We start from the raw sequence: 20455 nt of genomic DNA, 5'->3' as shown, positions 1-20455 counted from the left end.
AACTTTAGCCTGCAGCTTTGATATGTGCTGGGAGAAGGACAGTGTACCGTCTAGCCATACTCCCAAGTACTTGTATGAGGTGACTACCTCAAGCTCTAAACCCTCAGAGGTAATAATTACACCTGTCAGGAGAGGGGCATTATTCTTACCAAACCACATGACCTTTGTTTTGGAGGTGTTCAGAACAAGGTTAAGGGTAGAGAAAGCATGTTGAACACTAAGAAAGCTTTGTTGTAGGGCGTTTAACACTAAATCCAGGTAGGGGCTAGCTGAGAATAAGACTATCATCTGCATATAAATGGATGAGAGCTTCCTACTGCCTGAGCTACATTGTTGATGTAAATTGAGAAGAGCGGGGGCCTAGGATCGAGCCTTGGGGTACTCCCTTGGTGACAGGCAGTGGCTGAGACAGCAGATGTTCTGGCTTTATACACTGCACTCTTTGAGGTAGTTAGCAAACCAGGCCAAAGACCCCTCAGAGACACCAATACTCCTTAGCCGGCCCACAAGAATGGAATGGTCTACCGTATCAAAAGCTTTGGTCAAGTCAATAAAAATAGCAGCACAACATTGCTTAGAATCAAGGGCAATGGTGACATCATTGAGGAACTTTAAGGTTGCAGTGACACATGTATAACCTGAGCAGAAACCAGATTGCCTACCAGAGAGAATACTATAGACATCAAGAAAGATTTCCCAACACTTTGATAAACAGGGCAAAATAGAAATAGGCCTGTAACAGTTTGATCTCCCCCTTTAAAGTCGCATTAGAAGGGGTGGGAGATGAGCAAATGCTGGACGGGCAAGCAGGCATGGCTGAGTCAAATAGGAATCCTGACTTAATGAAGTGGTGATTAAAGAGCTCAGCCATGCACTGCTTGTCAGTAACAACCACATCATCAACATTAACTGACATGGGCAGCAAATTACACCCTATTACCTATGTAGCGCACCACTTTTGACAAGGGCCCAAAGGGCTCTGGTCAAAAGTAGTGCACTGTGTAGGAAATAGGGTGCCATTTGGGACGTAGCCTCTCGGTCTGGGCCCAGAGATTTAACGACATCTACACTTTGATCTTAACGTCGGAGCATAAAGATCTAGTTTAACAGACACTTTGATCCAAAGTCACATAGTTAGCAGCATATATATTCAGATAGTGCCTGGCCCAAGTAGGAATCGAGAGAGAAAGAGTGTTTCACAATCGGTCTTTGTAAGAGCACAGAGACCTTTTATAGTCCCACAGCCACAGGCCCTCAGAATGCATCGCACTCTCACACGCACACAGCTGGATGTCAGTGTTTTATGGCCAGTGTTCTCTCCCCTGTAGCAGATGCAACACCCTCACAACTATGTGCAGCAGGCCTGAACCAACCACGGAACAGCTGTGGTCTGACTAGTAGTTAACATAGGCCTGTAAGAGTCGACAGTGGCGGAAGGCTGCCACCCACACACACACACACACACACACACACAGAGAGAGAGGAAGCTGCCCCATTCAGGGGCCCAACCAGCTGGGCCTTTTCAATGTCAAAACCAGCTGACCCCACCTGTGTGAGGCGAGGTTGGTCTGTGACCCCACCTGTGTGTGTGAAGCTAGTGTTTCGGAGATGCAAAGGGCTCTGGTGTGGGGTCTCTCCAAGGACTGGCAACGACAAGGGTATAGGCAGCGAACATGTAAAGTGGTGTCCTCCACAGCTCATCACACAGAACTGTGTGTGTGTTGGCGGGGCCTCTTTACACTGCCACTACAGCTCAGAAAGAAATGCAATTTTTCTCATCACATTTTATTCGCGGACCTTCAATCCTTGGACAGATCACATTCAAGAATATCAAAAGGAAAAAGCCTTGTGTAAATGCCCTCTAAAACACAAGACAATCAAACACTTGAGAAATACACTGTCATTTAATCCCCATTAAAATCTAACACCACCAGTGGAGGCTGGTGGGAGGAGTTATAGGAGGACAGGCTCATCGTAATGGCTGGAATGGAATGACCGGAACAGAGTCAAACATGTGGTTTCCATGTTTGATACCGTTCCAATTATTCCATTTCAGCCATTACAATGAGCCCATCCTCCTATAGCTCCTCCCACCAGCCTCCACTGATCAACACACACATTACATATGCAAATACAATAGATTACATAGTACAGGTGTAATATATACTCTACTGCATGCACATAACATATGAATAGGGGAGCCAGGTAGCCTAGTGGTTAGAGCGTTAGACTTGTAACCGAAAGGTTGCAAGATCAAATCCCCGAGCTGACAAGGTAAAAACATGTAATTCTGCCCCTGAACAAGGCAGTTAACCCACTGTTCCTAGGCCATCATTGAAAATAAGAATTTGTTCTTAACTGACTTGCCTAGTTAAATAAAGGTAAAATAAAAAAAATATATGGGGGCGAGTTATATACAATTGATCATCCAAAATGTAGTCCTTTTCCATTTTATTTATTAGGCTTTGTCCAAAATGGCACACTATTCACTAGATAGGGCTCTACTCATATGGGCTGTGGTCGACTCTAGTTCACAATTTAGGGAACAGGGTGCCATTTCAGAGTTGCCCTATAGTGTTTTTTTATTTTTACATATTAACACACGTAACCTTTTCACAGGGGAGTAAAGCACAGTATACAATGTTGCCCTGTCATCCTAGTAAACCACACACCGTATCTGTTATTTGTAAGCAAATTACCCTCTACTTCACCATAAATAAAGAATTACAAAAATATACCCTACTTCCAACAGAACTGCAGCGAGAAAAGAGCTTGGAGCAAGGAATAAAAAACTGAGCAAACTGTACGAATAAGAAAAATGTGGCAAGAGAGGAGAGAGAAAGAGATCGAATGAGAGGGGGAGAGAAGTAGTCTGGGTAACAGTCTGTTTTGCTACCATTCCACTCCTTGCCACTCCTGTGATGCTTTGGCATACAGTATGACAGAGTAGAAGGAGTGGAATATAAGACAAACGGACTGGTACCCAGGCTAGGAGAGGGAAGAGAGAAGAGAGGCTGGTGTTGTGGTGAAGGACAGTAGAAAGGTCTGGAATGTCCTGGGGCGGAATTTCTTAACAGGGTGGAGGTGATATGGTTAGGCTGGTGGGTCTCCTGGGATGGGTTTCCTTCCCTTTGTACCCCCAAATACAAATACTCCATTTTGAAGAGCAACAATGGAAGTTGTAGTTCTAGCGAGAATTGTAGTTTAGTAAACAATGTGTAGTGACCAGCAAGGCAGTTAAAAACGTTCTTCAAGTCCATGTTTAGTGCGTACATTCACAGGTACAACACGTCCTCCCACAGGCTAAGAGGGTGTGTGTGTGTATGAGAAAGCAGACAGCTGTGCTACTTCTTCTTAGCATTGACACTCTTGCAGACCCAGTTCATTCCGTCCTGAAAGGAAACAGAAAGAATAAATGTTACTTCCTGAAGTGAAAACATGAATTGACCCCAACCCCTGTTGTAGATGTATGGGTTAGGGCTGGTGTCTCACCTGTACCCCCTCTCCAGTGAGGGCGGAGCAGGACTGGATCTGCCAGACGCGGTCCCGGATAGTGTGCAGGTTGAGTCCCTCAGCGATCTCAGAAGCTGGGGCAGCCGTCAGCAGGTCTTGCTTGTTGGCAAAGATCAGCACTGGAACCCCACTCAGCTTCTCCTCATCCAACAGCTCAGCCAGCTCCTAGAACACAAACACAAATCAGCCTGGGATCCCAATATAAACTTAAATATACGTAGAATATGCACATTACACAGCCCAGAAACATCACTGAAGAGAATGAAAACTCACCTGTCCCGTCTCTTCAAATCTTTTTCTGTCTGCACTGTCGATGACGTAAATCTGAAATACGGTAGTATCTCCATTCAAAATGATTAATCACACACTACTGGTGTGTGTATGTATGTATGCACATATATAAATATAAAAGTCATACCCCCGTAAAGGAAGCCATGGTTGAGCCACTCACCAGCACGTCAGTGTTCTCAAAGTAGTTTCTCCAGTAGGGTCTGATCTTCCTCTGTCCCCCGATGTCCCACACATTCAGCTTAAAACCCTGAGACTGAACACTCTTTATGTTGAATCCCTGGAGAGAGAGGGGGGGCTTGGGTTTAGAAGTGTTAAGGCTCAATTTGAACAAACCTAACGCAATGGTAAAACTAAGTGCTGGCAGCAGGGCTGGGTTTCGCGGAATAAACAAGCTGTAGGTGTGACGAGGGCTTGGCCACTCACTGGCCAATCAAGGTGTTCCATGGCTTAATACTGGATGAGTTTCTCTCAAGTTCTGTAGGTTATTGACGGTCTTTGTAAGTTATTGACAACTAACATACTCTTTAAACGGAATCATGGCTCTCTCCGGATATACCGTCACCATCCATACAGCCAGCTGGGTTCTCAGTACACCGCGCAGACAGGAATAAAGAACTCTGAGTTGAAGAAAGGTGGGGGTGAATGTTTCATAATTAACTACTCATGGTGCGATTGTGATAATGTACAGAAACTCAAGTCCTTTTGTTCACACGACCTAGAATACCTCACAATCAAATGCTGACCGTATTACCTCCCAAGAGAATTCTCTGGTTATAGTCACAGCCGTGTATATTCACCCTCAAGCCGATACCACGACGGCCCTCAAGGAACTATACTGGACTTTGTTCAAACTGGAAACCATATATCCTGAGGCCGCATTTATTGTAGCTGGGGATTTTAAAGCAAATTTGAGGAAAACGCTACCGCAGTTCTATTAACAACTTGACTGTAGTACTCGCGCTGCTAAAACACTCGACCACTGCTACTCCAACTTCCGGGATGCCTACAAGGCTCTCCCCTGCCCTCGGCAAAACAGATCATGACTTAATTTTATTTACCTCATCCTATAGGCAGAAACTCAAACAGGAAGGACCCGTGCTAAGGTATATTCAACGCTGATCTGACCAATTGGAATCCAGGCTTCAAGATTGTTTTGATCACGCGAACTGGGATATGTTCCTGGTAGTCTCTGAGAATAACATTGACGTATACACTGAAACGGCGACCGAGTTCATCAGGAAGTGTATGGCGGATGTTGTTTCCACTGTAACTATTAAAACCTACCCAAATCAGAAACTGTGGACAGATGGCAGCATTCGCGCAAAACTGAAAGTGCGAACCCCTGCATTTAACCATGGCAAGATGACTGGGAATATGGTTGAATACAAATACTGTAGTTATTACCTCTGTAAGGCAATCAAAACAGGAAAAACGTCAGTACAGAGACAAAGTGGAGTCGCAATTCAACGGCTCAGACACAAGACATAAGTGGCAGGGTCTACAGACAATCACGGATTACAAAGGGAAAACCAGCCACGTCGAGGACACCGGCGTCGTGCTCCCGGACAAGCTAAACACATTCTTCACCCGCTTTGAGGATATCACAGTGCCACCGACGCGGCCCGCTTCCAAGGACTGTGGGCTCTCATTCTCTGTGGCCGACATGATTAAGACATTTAAACGTATTAACCCTCGCAAGGCTGTCGGCCCAGACGGCATCCCTAGCCGCATCCTCAGAGCATGCGCAGACCAGCTGGCTGGAGGTAACTGAACTAAATGACTATCACCCCGTAGCACTCACTTCTGTCATCATGAAGTGCTTTGAGAGACTAATCATAGATCATATTACCTCTACCTTACCTGACACACTACCCACTTCAATTTGCATACTGTCCAAATAGATCCACAGACAATGCAATCGCCATCGTACTGCCCTATCCCATCTGGACAACCTGAATACCTATGTAAGAATGCTGTTCACTGACTATAGCTCAGCCTTCAACACCATAGTATCCTCCAAGCTCATCATTAAGCTCGGGCCCTGGGTCTGAACCCCACCCTGTGCAACTGGGCACTGGACTTCCTGACGGTCCGCCCCAGGCGGTGAAGGTACGAAACAACACCTCCACTTCGCTGATCCTCAACACAGGGGCCCCACAAGGGTGCGCGCTCAGCCCCCTCCTGTACACAACAGTTGTCGTCTACAAACTTGGCGCCGGAAGAAATGGCAGCAGTTTTACAGGCTTCTAACCAAATGTGTTTTTTCCAGCGTTATTTGTAACTTATTTTGAACATAATGTTTCTGCCACCATATCTTACGGCAAAAATTAGCTTCTGGATATCAGGACAGCGATCACTCACCTCGGATTAGACAAAGTTTTTTTTCTTCAACAAGCAGGAAGCACAGGATATACTGCGAACACCCGACAAGGCCGACATCCCCGTTATTAGCAGGAGAAAGAGACGCAGGTACAGAGGACACAGAGCGGGTGCCTCGTAAGGATCCAGAGAAGGCGAGTGGGAAAGCTGCCGTCAATATTACTCGCCAACGTACAATAATGGACAATAAATTATACGAGGTACGATCACGAATATCCTACCAACGAGGCAACAAAAACTGTCACATCTTATGTTTCACGAAATTGTGGATGAATGAATGATGACATGGATAGTCAGCTAGCAGGATCCGACTAGATAGAACAGAACACTCTGGTAAGACGAGGGGGGGGGGGCGTACATATTTGTAAACAACAGCTGGTGCACGAAATCTAAGGAGATAAACTATAGACCACACTATTTTCCAAGGGATTTCTCATCTACACTTTTTGTGGGTGTTTATTTACCACCACAGACAGACGCTGGCACTAAGACCGTAGTCAGTCAGCTGTATAAGGAAATAAGCAAACAGGAAACCGCTCACCCAGAGGCGGCGCTCCTAGTGGCCGGGGACTTTAATGCAGGGAAACTTAAATCAATTTTACCTCATTTCTATCAACATGTTAAATGCGCAACCAGAGGGAAATAAATTCTAGATCACCTGTACTCCACACAGATGCGTACAAAGCTCTCCCTCCACTTGGTAAATCTGACAATTCTATCCTCCTGATTCCTGCTTACAAGCTAAAATTAAAGCTGGAAGCACCAGTGACTCGGTCTATAAAAAAAAGTGGTCAGATGAAGCAGATGCTAAACTACAGGACTGCTTTGCTATCACAGACTGGATTATGTTCCGGGATTTTTCCGATTGCATTGAGGAGTACACCACATCTGTCACTGGCTTTATCAATAAGTGCATCGATGACGTCGTCCCCACAGTGACTGTACGTACATACCCCAACCAGAAGCCATGGATTACAGGCAACATTCGCACTGAGCTAAAGGGTAGAGCTGCCACTTTCAAGGTGCGAGACTCTAACCCGGAAGCTTATAAGAAATCCTGCTATGCCCTCCGACGAACCATCAAACAGGCAAAGCGCCAATACAGGGCTAAGATTGAATTGTACTTCACCAGCTCAGACGCTCGTCTTATGTGGCAGGGCTTGCAAATTATTACAGACTACAAAAGGGAAGCACAGCTGCGAGCTGCCCAGTCACATGTGCCTACCAGACGAGCTAAATCACTTCTATGCTCGCTTCGAGGCAAGCAACACTGAGGCATGCATGAGAGCATCAGCTGTTCTGGACGACTCTGTGATCACGCTCTCTGTAGCTGACGTGAGTAAGACCTTTAAACAGGTCAACATTCAGACGGATTACCAGGAAGTGTGCTCCGGGCATGTGCTGACCAACTGGCAGGTGTCTTCACTGACATTTTCAACATGTCCCTGATTGAGTCTGTAATACCAACATGTTTCAAGCTGACCACCATAGTCCCTGTGCCCAAGAACACTAAAGGCAACCTGCCTAAATGACTACTGACCCGTAGCACTTACATCCGTAGCCATGAAGTGCTTAGAAAGGCTGGTAATGGCTCACATTAACACCATTATCCCAGAAACCCTAGACCCACTCCAACTTGCATACCGCCCAAACAGATCACAGATGATGCAATCTTTATTGCACTCCACACTACCCTTTCCCACCTGGACAAAAGGAACCCCTACGTGAGAATGCTATTCATTGAACGCTGAGCTGTAGTCAACCCCATAGTACCCTCAAAGCTCTAAACTAAGCTAGGGATCCTGGGACTAAACGGCTCCCTCTGCAACTGGATCCTGGACTTCCTGACGAGCCGCCCCCAGGTGGTGCACATCTGCCACGCTGATCCTCAACACTGGAGCCCCTCTGGGGTGTGTGCTCAGTCCCCTCCTGTACTCCCTGTTCACCCACGACAGCATGGCCAGGCACGACTCCAACATCATCATTAAGTTTGCTGATGACAACAGTGGTTGGCCTGATCACCAACAACGACGAGACAGCCTATAGGTAGGAGGTCAGAGACCTGGCCGGGTGGTGCTAGAATAACAACCTATCCCTCAACGTAACCAAGACTGAGGAGATGATTGTGGACTACAGGAAAAGGAGGACCAAGCACACCCCAATTGTCATCGACGGGGCTGTAGTGGAGCAGGTCGAGAGCTTGCTGCTACTCTCTGTTTACCACATATACACAGTCACCATAACTATACATTCATGTACATACTACCTCAATTAGCCCGACTAACCGGTGTCCCCGCACATTGGCTACCCGGACTATCTGCATTGTGTGCGTCCCCCCCCAACCAACCCATCTTTACACTGCTGCTACTACTACTACTACTACTCTCTGTTTACCATATATGCCTAGTCACTTTAACCATACCAACATGTACATACTACCTCAATTAGCCCGACTAACCGGTGCCTGTATATAGCCTCACTACTGTTATTATTCATTGTCTTTTTACTGTTGTTTTTGTATTTCCTTAATTATCTATTGTTCACCTAACACCTCTTGTTTTAACTTAAAAATTGCACTATTGGTTAGGGTCTGTAAGTAAGCATTTCACTGAATACACTTGTATTCGGCGCACGTGACAAAAAAAGAGCTTTAATTTGATTTGTAGGCCTGATTACCAACAATGATGAGACAGCCTACAGGAAGGAGGTGAGGGCCCTGGCGGAGTGGTGCCAGAAAAATAACTTCTCCCTCAACGTCAACAAAACGAAGGAGCTGATCGTGGACTTCAGGAAACAGCAGATGGAGCACCCTCGTATCCACATCGACCCGACCGCAGTGGAGAAGGTGAAAAGCTTCCTCCAAGTACACATCACCGACGATCTGAAATGGTCCAACCACACAGACAGTGTGGTGAAGAAGGTGCAACAGCATCTCTTCAACCTCAGGAGGCCGAAGAAATGTAGCTTAGGCCCAAAGACCCTCACAAACTTTTACAGATGCACAATTGAGAGCATCCTGTCGGACTGCATAACCGCCTGGTACGGCAACTGCACCACCCGCAATCGCAGGGCTCTTCAGAGGGTGGTGCGGTACGCACACGCATCACCGGGGGCACACTGCCTGCCCTCCAGGACACCTACAGCAACCGATGTCACAGGAAGGCCAAAAAGATCATCAAGGACATCAACCACCCGAGCCACTGCCTGTTCACCCCGCTACCATCCAGAAGGCGAGGTCAGTACAGGTGCATCAAAGCTGGGACCAAGAAACTGAAAAACAGCTTCTATTTCAAGGCCATTAGTCTGTTAAATAGCCATCACTAACTGGCTACCACCCAGTTACGTAACTCTGCACCTTAGAGGCTGCTGCCCTATATACATAGACATGGAATCACTGGTCACTTTATTAATGTTTACATACGGCTTTACTCACTTCATATGTATATACTGTATTCTATTCTACTGTATTTTAGTCAATGGCACTCCGACATCGCTCGTCCTAATATTTATATATTTTTTTATTCCATTCTTTTACTTTAGATGTGTGTGTATTGTTGTGAATTGTTAGATGCACTGTAGCTAGCTAGCTCTTAATTTGATTGTTTTAGCACTGGGAAAATAATAAGTACACAATGTGGCAATATTGGTTGTTTTTATTCTGTGGCATACATACCAGTGGTTCTTATTATATTCTTCAACAATTACTGTTTGTAACACAAGCATTTCACTACACCCTCAATAACATCTGCTAAATATGTGTATGTGACCAATAAATTTGACTTGATTTGATAAATACCAATTCGACTGGGGGCACAGAATATTCTCATCCTAGTCCACTGTGGATAGATAGTTCAGTTTACAGTATTAAATAGCATAGGGTACAGTAACGAGTGATAGCAACAAAAAAAATTTAAAAGGGGAAAAAACATCCACCGTTTGCTCAATATGTTGGAGTGCTGACAGGCAACATCTTAATTGGCTTCAACAAGTATTTACCTTTACGCATTGCACTTCTACCGCAAAAAAATATATAAATACTAGGCTCCCCTAAAGGTGTGTTCCTCATTACCTGTGTGGGAGTGATGTGACTGATGTCCTCAGAGGCCAGTTGTTTAAGTAGCGTGGTCTTTCCTCCGTTGTCCAAACCCAACAACAAGATCCGAACCTCCTGATCAGGTGTGCTCTTTAGCTTTCGAAGGATTGACAGCAAACCCTGCAATATATCAAAACCCAATCCATTATGGGTTATCCTGAGTCGTGACATGACCAATGGAGGAGCAACAGGAGCATACCTGCTATTTGCCAGAAGATTCCGACCCTACCGTTATGCTCGTTTACAAGGGTTCAGAACGCAATCATGGTTACATTAAAGGAAAATCCACCCAAAACCAGTAATAACTTTAATTTACAGTGTTAAATAACAATGTGAAAACAATATTTTTTTTGAAAACAAATGTTTCATTTTGGCGTTGTAATAAGGTTGGTAGCAACATGGAAAATCGTGGTGAAAATCTGTTGCAGCTCAAATAGACTACAAATTCCACAACGCAATGCTCGCTCTATGAGCGGGCTAGCTAGCAAATGTAGCTACACACAATAATACCAAAAACAATATTAGCATGTAAAGCAACTACTTAGTGCAGTTTGTTTAAGCTATTTTACAGCTATCAATTTAGGAGTCTACAATCTCACCATATTCAACCTGCAGATAGATGTGCCGCTAACATTCGCAACGGCAGATATACTTTTGAGGAAATTGGAAACGTTGCCCACGCTACGTCAATGGGCCGTACGGTGCATTCTGGACGATTCTGGGACAAGGAGTGAATGGAAGTCTTGGGCGGTAGCTTAAAAACCCAACAGGGAAAACAATTTTGTCAACAAGAAGCACAACATTACAAATATTTTCCGAGATGTGAGATAATTAACCTGCTATCTGTAATATCTTATAGCTTTGGAATCGTAACATTACGTACTTTCAAATAAAATAGGCACGTTTATTGAGAAGGGATTACGTGAAGATTAGTTTAGCAACCGCTTGACGCAGCATGTCAACATTAACGCGATTGGTCGACAGTCTGCTGGTTGGGGCGTTATGTTCCTTAATTAAATAGATTCCTATATCCTTCTATAATATCTCTGGCAACGGCACCATGCTATGCACCCTGAACTAAACAGGCAGACAAATAAGAAAAATGTTTTAAACGCTCCGTTAAAAAAAAAAAAAAAAAGATGATCAATGGCTCATTCGAGAGAAGACATCGGCCAGTATTGAAATCATTTTCGCGATCTAAAAGTCTTATTAACTTCCAGTATTCCTATTAACTTCAAATGTAGTGAGAGCCACGATCACAGTGCCACGTCAAACCGGCCGGAATTCTGCCTGCTTGAATGCCAATAACTCAGATACACAAACTTGAAATGATACGGGGAATCGATAGAACATCACTCGGAGACGCACAAAAACAATAACATTCAAAATGGGTGAATCTTTCCTTTAAGACACCATGGAGGTGGCGCAAAATATATAGTACCAGTCAAAAGTTTGTCATTCATTCCAGGATTTTTCTTTATTTTTACATCGTTGAATAATAGTGAAGACATCAACACGATGAAATAACACATATGGAAACATGTATTAAAAAATATTTTTTTTAACAAATCTTAATATATTTTAGAATTGAGATTCTTCAAAGTAGCTACCCTTTGCCTTGACAGCTTTGCACACTCTTGGCATTCTCTCAACCAGCTTCATGAGGTAGTCACCTGGAATGCATTTCAATTAACAGGTGTCTTGTTAAAAGTTCATTTGTGGAATTTCTTTCCTTCTTAATGCGTTTGTGACAAGGTAGGGGGGTATACAGAAGATAGCCCTATTTGGTAAAAGACCAAGTCCATATTATGGCAAGAACTGCTCAAATAAGCAAAGAGAAACGAAAGGCCATCATTACTTTAAGACGTGAAGGTCAGTCAATCAGGAACATTTCAAGAACTTTGAAACTTTCTTCAAGTGCAGTTGCAAAAACCATCAAGCGCTATGATGAAACTCTCATGAGGACCACCACAGTAAAGGAAGACCCCGAGTTGCTTCTGCTGCAGAGGAGAAGTTAATTAAAGTTACCAGCCTCAGAAATTACAGCCCAAATAAATGCTTCACAGAGTTCAAGTAACAGGCACATCTCAACATCAACTGTTCAGAGGAGACTGCGTGAATCAGGCCTTCATGGTTGAATTGCTGAAAAGAAACCACTACTAAAGGACACCAATAAAAAGAAGAGACTTGCTTGGGCCAAGAAACACGAGCAATGGACATTAGACCGGTGGAAATCTGTTATTTGGTCTGACAAGTCCAAATTTGAGATTTTTTGGTTCCAACCGCCGTGTTGTGAGAAGCAGAGTAGGTGAACAGATAATCGCTGCATGTGTGGTCCCCACCATGAAGCATGGAGGAGGTGTGATGGTGCTTTGGTGACACTGTTGGTGATTTATTTAGAATTCAAGGCACACTTAACCAGGAAGGCTTTTTTCATGTTATCCAGAGCGTTGGTGACTGTAACTGTGCTGCTGGCAACAATTTAGTTATGCTTTTTGCCTATGTTTACTGACACAGGCCATATTCAATGGGTGTTGAGTGTTTGTAAATTCATCAGTTATTCTACGCTCTGGCACACAGACGAGAGTGCTCTGAAATCGAGTAGATGGCCAGACTGAATTTACAAACGCATCCAAAATGATTACTTGCATAGTGGAGTATTTTGTTAAGACATGTAGCTAGCTAGCTCTGCAGGTAGCTAATAAACCAGGTTCAATGTTAGCTAGCTAACATTAGGCTATATCTAGCTAAGCAAATGGCTCTGAGATACGAATAATTAGGTCATACACGTAACATTAGCGAGCCAGCCAGCTAACGTTAGCTTGCTAGGTAAACAATGAACCAATCACAACTCATGATGTTACTACCCTGAATGAATCTGCAGGTAACTTAGCTAACCAACCAGGTTCAATGTTAGATAGCTAACATTAGGCTATAGCTAGTCAAGCAAATAGCTCTGAGATACGAATAATATGGTCATACACGTAATGTTAGCTAGCGAGCCAGCCAGCTAATGTTCACTAGCTAGATAAACAATTAACCATAATCACAGCTCATGACGTTACTATCCTGCATGAATCTACAGGTAGCTAACCAACCAGGTTCAATTTTAGCTAGTTAACCTTAGGCTATAGCTAGCCAAGCAAATGGCTCTTTCTGTCAAAATTAGAAATGTGTCATATCTGAAAATGTAGCTAGCTAGACTATCTTGTATACATCATTCCTGGTTGGACGCGTCTCCGCTCTGATGCCATGGTTGCCCTTAGTTTGAATATGTAATCCTGAGACACGTGTTGTTGTCTCAATCTCCTTAGCTATCATACTCAAAATCCACTGATTTCAAAACTCAGTCCTCCAGAAGGTGGAGAGCAACACTTATGCAGTTTGAATACACGATACATTAAAAAAAAGCCTCGGTAGAAAGGATTACCTAGACATACTGACAGGCTCAAATAGACAGAAGTGTGCTATATGGCAGACCAATCCCAAATCATCTCTCGGCATGTCCAGCCCACTCGGGGCGGCAGGTAGCCTAGTGGTTAGAGCGTTGGGCAGGTAACCGCTAGATCGAATCCCCGAGCTGACAAGGTAAAAAGTTGTCCTTCTGCCCCTGAACAAGGCAGTTAATCCACTGTTCCTAGGCCGTCATTGTAAATAAGAACTTGTTCTTAACTGACTTTCCTAGTTAAATAAAGGTTACTTAAAAATATATATATATATATATTTAAAAATAAATCTCTGCCAATTATGGCTAGTGGAAAGGTTGCCGACTTTCTGTGCCTAAACCAACCAGGCTCGTAATTTAACAATTTTATTCGTATTTACAGATGGCGTACAAGGTTGTTATTAAGGCACATGAAAGTTCACATGTTCGAGAAGGCATTTCTGCCAAAAAACATGTTGATAAAAAAAATATATGTTCAAACGGCTCTTCTGTGAAGTAGTGACCAGCGACATACACCTAGTTTCCTCAAACGGGTTTTTGGGTTACTACATGATTCCATATTTGTTATTTCATAGTTTTGATGTCGTCACTATTATTCTACACTGTAGAAAATAGTAAAAATAAAGAAAAACCTTTGAATGGGTAGGTGTGTCCAAACTTTTTACTGGTACTGTATGTGCCGGAAAACGTACCTTAATGGGATATGCCACTGTACGGCAAATGTTACCTTTATCCACACTGATACATTGAGAAGATTGAAATACTGCTAGTTTTCCTGGAAAACTGCCCTTTTCGTGCTCATGCTAGCTAGCAGTAGCCACTGCAGACATTTTGGAATGACACGTCGTGTTGAACAACAAAGTAGCTGATCGGCCGATGGTGCCATTTCAAAATGGCTGCGGTGGCTACTGCTAGCTAGCATGAGGTTGAAAAGGGCCGTTATCCAGAGAAAATAGCAGCATTTCAATCTTCTTGATCTATCAGTGTGGATAAATGTACAATTTGGAGTACAGTGGCATATCCCATCCCTGCTTTGAGGGACATTTTTCAAACCATATCTCGGGCCGGCTCAACAGTGTCTTAATGTAACCATGATTGCGTTCTGAACGTTGGGAGGTGAACGTTGGGAGCCGGCTCGCATATCAGAAGAGCCGAATCTATTTATAAAAAATAAAAAAATTAAGATATGAATAATCAAAAGATTTAAATGAATAGAATGAACTAATTCAAAGAACAAAATGTAAAAAAATAATATAGGCTTAAATGCTCAAGTGCACACATTCGTTCTGACTGTCTACTCAGACTAACAGCCCCACCTGTTGTTCCTGTCAATCTGACACGCAGTGTCAACCAATGAACCAAAGATGCGTGAGGGAAGGCCGAGCAAACTCACAGTCACACACTTAGCAGCCGAGGAGAGAGAGGAAGGACAGCTGTGAAAACAACAGCTGGAAAATGAGTCGGAAGCACAGTAGCATTTGGATTTATTTTAATAATGTAGACAATGTTAGAGCACAGTGTAGTATTTGCCAAAACAAAATCTCATATAAAGCCGGTTCTACGCACAACCTACACCGGCATATGCAAACTGTGCACCCAACTATGAAGCTAGCTGTAGCGGAGCTTCGAGAAACTAGCGGGCCTGCTAATGATAGTGGTGGAGCCAGCACCTCCACACGTGGAGATGTATCCACTCAGTCAAGTAGGCCTACTCCACGACCCACAGCAACGCAGTCTTCTATGGACCAGTTTATGACAAAGTCTATGTCTGTAGCAAAACAAGGCCAAATTGATATTGCATTGGCTAAAATGATTGTCACAGCTTTCCAGACATTTTCGATCGTGGAGGACTGAGTTTTAGAAATTATAGCAATAGTCTAAATCCAATGTACACAATTCCAAGCAGGAAAACCCTTTCAAAATCACTTATTCCACAACTGTACGAGAGCACACAGGCTTCAGTGTGGGAAAGAGTCCAAAAAGCTACTGCAGTTTGTCTTACCACTGACTGCTGGACATCAAGGGTAACTACTTCTTACATGTCGGTTACATGTCACTTCATTGAAGATTTTTCAATGTCTAGCTGTCTTCTGGACTGCTTTGAGTTCAGCTACAGATACACCTCAGAACTTGGCAGAGGAACTGTTGAGTGGCCAGAAAATGGCAAGTAGATGGAAAAGTGGTCTGTTGTGTTAGCGACAATGCACTTAAAATGGACCCATCATCCATGTCTTGCCCACACAATCAACCTGATTGTAAGAGATGCTCTGAAGGTGATGAAGCCCACTGTGGACAAAGTGAAAGCAGCTGTGGCATACTTCCACATGAGCACAGTAGGTGCTGAAAAACTAAAGTCTACACAACGCCAGATGGGGATGCCTGAGCTGAGGCCTAGACTGCACTACTAGGTGGAATTCAACATTTTATATGTTGAAGCGGTTTCTTGAGTCAAAGGATGCCACCATCTCTACCCTGACCATTGTCAATGCACCTGTTGATGCTCTGACCCAAGAGGAATGGGAGGTGGTGGAGGAGGTGTGCAGAGTCCTGGAACCCTTTGAGCAGGTCACTGTGGAGATCAGTGGAGAGAGGTACAGTAAGCAATTATTACTACATCATTATTTAATCCAGTATTATATATGAGCAGGAGATCAGAATGTAGTATCAGTAGATAAAACATGAACCTAAACTAATAAGTTACTGTTCTCTCTTTTCAGCTATGTGACAGCCTCAAAAATGATACTCCTGTGTAAGGGTCTGCAGCGAATCACAGCCAGCCGCCAGAAAGAAGCAAATGTAACCACAGGACATGGGACAGAGCTGATGGAGACCCTATGTTCATCAATGGACAGAAAGTTCCACAGAATGGAATATAATTACGTGCTATCAGAAACCGCTGCCCTTGACCCCAGGTTTAAGAAGTTAGCCTTCAGTGATGCCAGAGCGATTGATGAGGCTCTTCAAAGAATAACCTCAGCAGCAGGGAGGGACAGCCCCAGCAGTTAGCTGGCTCAGGTACCAGGGCAACAGGAAGAAGAGGGATCAGATGGAGCAGAAGCACCAGCAGCAGTGCCACAAACGTATGCTGTTTGGATGCTGTTTGATGAGAGAACAACTGGGGATGCAGCATGAAGGAATCCCTCAGCAGATGCCATAATGGAGGTCCGATCCTATTTGCAGATCCTCTGAGCTGGTGGAAGAACAAGGCCTCTGTCTACCCACGGCTTACTAAAGTCATGACAGGGAGACTCAGCATAGTGGCCACATCTGTTCCCTCTGAGAGGGTCTTCTCGAATACGGGACAAATTACTGAGATAAGAAACCGCATCAGCCCCTCGAAACTGAGGCAGCTTGCATTTCTGAATGCAAATCTCTCATGAAAGCAAATTATGGTCAGCATTGCTGTGTGCTGCTGGTTATAACGGGCGGCAGGTAGCCTAGTGGTTAGAGCGTTGGACTAGTAACCAAAAGGTTGCAAGATCGAATCCCCAAGCTGACAAGGTAAAAATCTGTTGTTCTGCCCCTGAACAAGGCAGTTAACCCCTAGGCCATCATTGAAAATAAGAATTTATTCTTAACTGACTTGCCTAGTTAAATAAAGGTAGAATAAAAAAAATATGGCAATAAAGGAGAGAAAAGAGGGACCAGTTTAAGGTTTTAAGAGGGATGCTGCAGTTTTGCATATTGTTATTTATTTTTCTTTGTTACATTTATATGCACTTTGTTTATATACATTAAAAACGTTATACTTCATAGGTCGACTGATTAATCGGCATGGCCGATTAATTAGGGCCGATTTCAAGTTTTCATAACAATCGGTAATCGGCATTTTTGGACGCCAAATATGGCCGATTACATTGCACTCCACGAGGAGACTGCGTGGCACGCTGAACACCTGTTACGCGAGTGCAGCAAGGAGCCAAAGTAAGTTGCTAGCAAGCATTAAACTTATATTATAAAAAACAATCAATCTTCACATAATCACTAGTTAACTACACATGGTTGATGATATTACTAGTTTAACTAGCATGTCCTGCGTCGCAAATAATCAACGCGGTGCCTGTTAATTTATCATCGAATCACAGCCTACTTCTCCAAACGGATGATGATTTAATAAGCGCATTCGCGAAGAAAAGCACTGTCATTGCAATGCCTTTCTTAAAATAAATACACAAGTATATTTTTTTAAACCTGAATATTTAGTTAAAAGAAATTCATGTTAGCAGGCAATATTAAATAGGGAAATTGTGTCACTTCTCTTGCATTCTGTGGAAGCAGTCAGGGTATATGCAGCAGTTTGGGCCGCCTGGCTTGTTGAGAACTGTGTGAAGATAATTTCTTCCTAACAAAGACCGTAATTAATTTGCCAGAATTTTACATAATTATGACATAACATTGGTTGTGCAATGTAACAGCAATATTTAGACTTATGGATGCCACCCGTTTGATAAAATACTTAATGGTTCCGTATTTCACTGAAAGAATAAACATTTTGTTTTTTGAAATGATAGTTTCCGGATTTGACCATATTAATGACCTAAGGCTCGTATTCCTGTGTGTTTATTATTTTATAATTAAGTCTATGATTTGATATTTGATAGAGCAGTCTGAGTGGTGGTAGGCAGCAGCAGACTCGTAAGCATTCATTCAAACAGCACTTTCCTGCATTTGCCAGCAGCTCTTCGCAATGCTTGAAGCACAGCAGTGTTTATGACTTCAAGCCTATCAACTCCCGAGATTAGGCTGGCAATACTATAGTGCCTATAAGAACATCCAATAGTCAAAGGTATATGAAATACAAATGGTATAGAGAGAAATAGTCCTATAATAACTACAACCTAAAACTTCTTAACTGGGAATATTGAAGACTCATGTTAAAAGGAACCACCAGCTTTCATATGTTCTCATGTTCTGAGCAAGGAACTTAAACGTTAGCTTTTTTTACATGGCACATATTGCACTTTTACTTTCTACTCCAACACTATGTTTTTGCATTATTTAAACCAAATTGAACATGTTTCATTATTTATTTGAGACCAAATAGATTTTTATTTATGTATTATATTAAGTTAAAATAAGAGTGTTCATTCAGTATTGTTGTAATTGTCATTATTATATACATATATATAAATAATAATAATAAAATAATACAAATAAAAAAAATTGGCCGATTGATCGGTATCAGCTTTTTTTGGGCCTCCAATAATCGGTATCGGCGTTGAAAAATAATAATCGGTCGACCTCTACTTTAAATGCACACGTGTAATAGCATCCTTTTTTAGATTTATTTCAATTTGTGGGATGCTGCCGTTTTGCAAATTGTTATTTATTTTTCTTTGATATGGTGCAATATTCTATTATGCTGTCCCGATTGTATTCATTTTGAATGGTTAGATTTATATGCACTTTGTTTAGATACATTAAAAAGTTATACTTTAAATGCAAATGTTTAATAGCATTCTTTTTCATAACAAACCAATGCATTTTTAAATACGTTGTGGTTAAGGTATAGTATGATTTCATTTAATAATTGAATTGTTTTAACACCAATCATAGTCAAATTATCGCAAACTGTTTGACTTGAAAAAATACAAAACATATTTTCTTAAAGAGCCGTTTGTGAGCCAAAAGAGACGGTTCTTTTTGGTGAGCTGAGCCGAACGAGCCGGCTCACTGAAAAGAGCCGGAATGCCCATCACTACCAAAGATTATAGGGTCGCCTAGGAAACATGTTACATGCCTTTGGTTCCTACCCTGTTACAATTACTCGTCCATGGCATTTTCATTCGTTGTCATGTAAAACAACACTGCACTCAAAGTGCTCACTATTATTTATATTCTAAATATAGAATTACAATAAACATTCCATTTCCATGATTCCAAAAGTTCACCCAAGTGTTTTGATCTAAATCGCAATTGCAACGTTTGGTTAAAAATAAGACCCAGTATTTTTGCCCATATCGTGGCAGTGTGGAAATTATCTCAAATGAGCGCAGGAAATGCAGGAATTGATGGAAATGCAGGAAATTATTTTAGGTTGAAGTTTAATCGAACAGTATAAAACAATCCGAATGGACGAAGACCCATTGAAATCATTTAGAATATATGTATTGCCACCCTAGGGTCACGCACTACTCATACAGCAAATGTAGAACTTGTATTAATCAAAAACATAAAATACCATGAGCATGATATGATATTTTGGCCATGTCGCCCAGCCCTAAGAGGATCCAGAAAATAGAGAACTAATTCTCGAAATAATAACGCTCTCTTCAGGATGACACGGTGGTTTCAAAGATGGAACGTGTTCTGAAGCGACTGAACTAGCTAACTAATTATGTAGCTATCAACAGTTTCAATTGAGTTTACCTCGCTAGTTAGCTATACTACTAGGCTGCACATCTCATAATGATGCTAGCTAAACCAATAGAGCAACAAGACCGCTGGCGCTGCAGTCAGCTTTTCCAACATCTTCATTTTTCACCAATTTATGAAGGGTACAGTGGCAGTAATTTGAAGGGGGAAAAATGCAATAGTAGTGTTTATTATGCATTTATTCGGTTCGATCTACATTCTAACAGCAACGTATCACAGTAAATTTAACTCACCATATTGTTGCTTTAGCTAGCGATCTATCTTCCCAAGACGCTGCCGGGGTTACTAGGGCGTGATGACGTTTTACACAAGCTCACACGTAAAGCAAATGAATTTATCGTTACAATTAGCCACTTTCG

General features: G+C 42.7%; 1 protein-coding gene across 2 annotated transcripts; it reads right to left on the bottom strand.

Annotated features, from left to right (window-relative positions):
* Positions 1 to 1769: 1769 nt before the first annotated feature.
* arl3b (ADP ribosylation factor like GTPase 3b) lies at positions 1770 to 20408 on the bottom strand. Of its 2 annotated transcripts, none has more exons than XM_029698953.1 (6): positions 20330 to 20408; positions 10253 to 10396; positions 3965 to 4081; positions 3787 to 3837; positions 3493 to 3678; positions 1770 to 3392 (listed from the first exon to the last, which is right to left on the bottom strand). In XM_029698953.1, the coding sequence occupies exons 1-6, from the start codon at positions 20330 to 20332 to the stop codon at positions 3345 to 3347; spliced, it is 549 nt and encodes a 182-aa protein (XP_029554813.1). In that variant the 5' UTR covers positions 20333 to 20408; the 3' UTR covers positions 1770 to 3344. The 2 variants fall into 2 exon arrangements, with proteins under 2 accessions (XP_029554813.1, XP_029554814.1); XM_029698954.1 differs by lacking the exon at positions 20330 to 20408 and adding an exon at positions 10876 to 11058.
* Positions 20409 to 20455: the final 47 nt, after the last annotated feature.

This window comes from Salmo trutta, chromosome 18, assembly GCF_901001165.1.
Source record: "Salmo trutta chromosome 18, fSalTru1.1, whole genome shotgun sequence".
Classification (NCBI taxonomy): domain Eukaryota; kingdom Metazoa; phylum Chordata; class Actinopteri; order Salmoniformes; family Salmonidae; genus Salmo; species Salmo trutta.
This window is presented reverse-complemented; position numbering and strand designations above follow the sequence as displayed.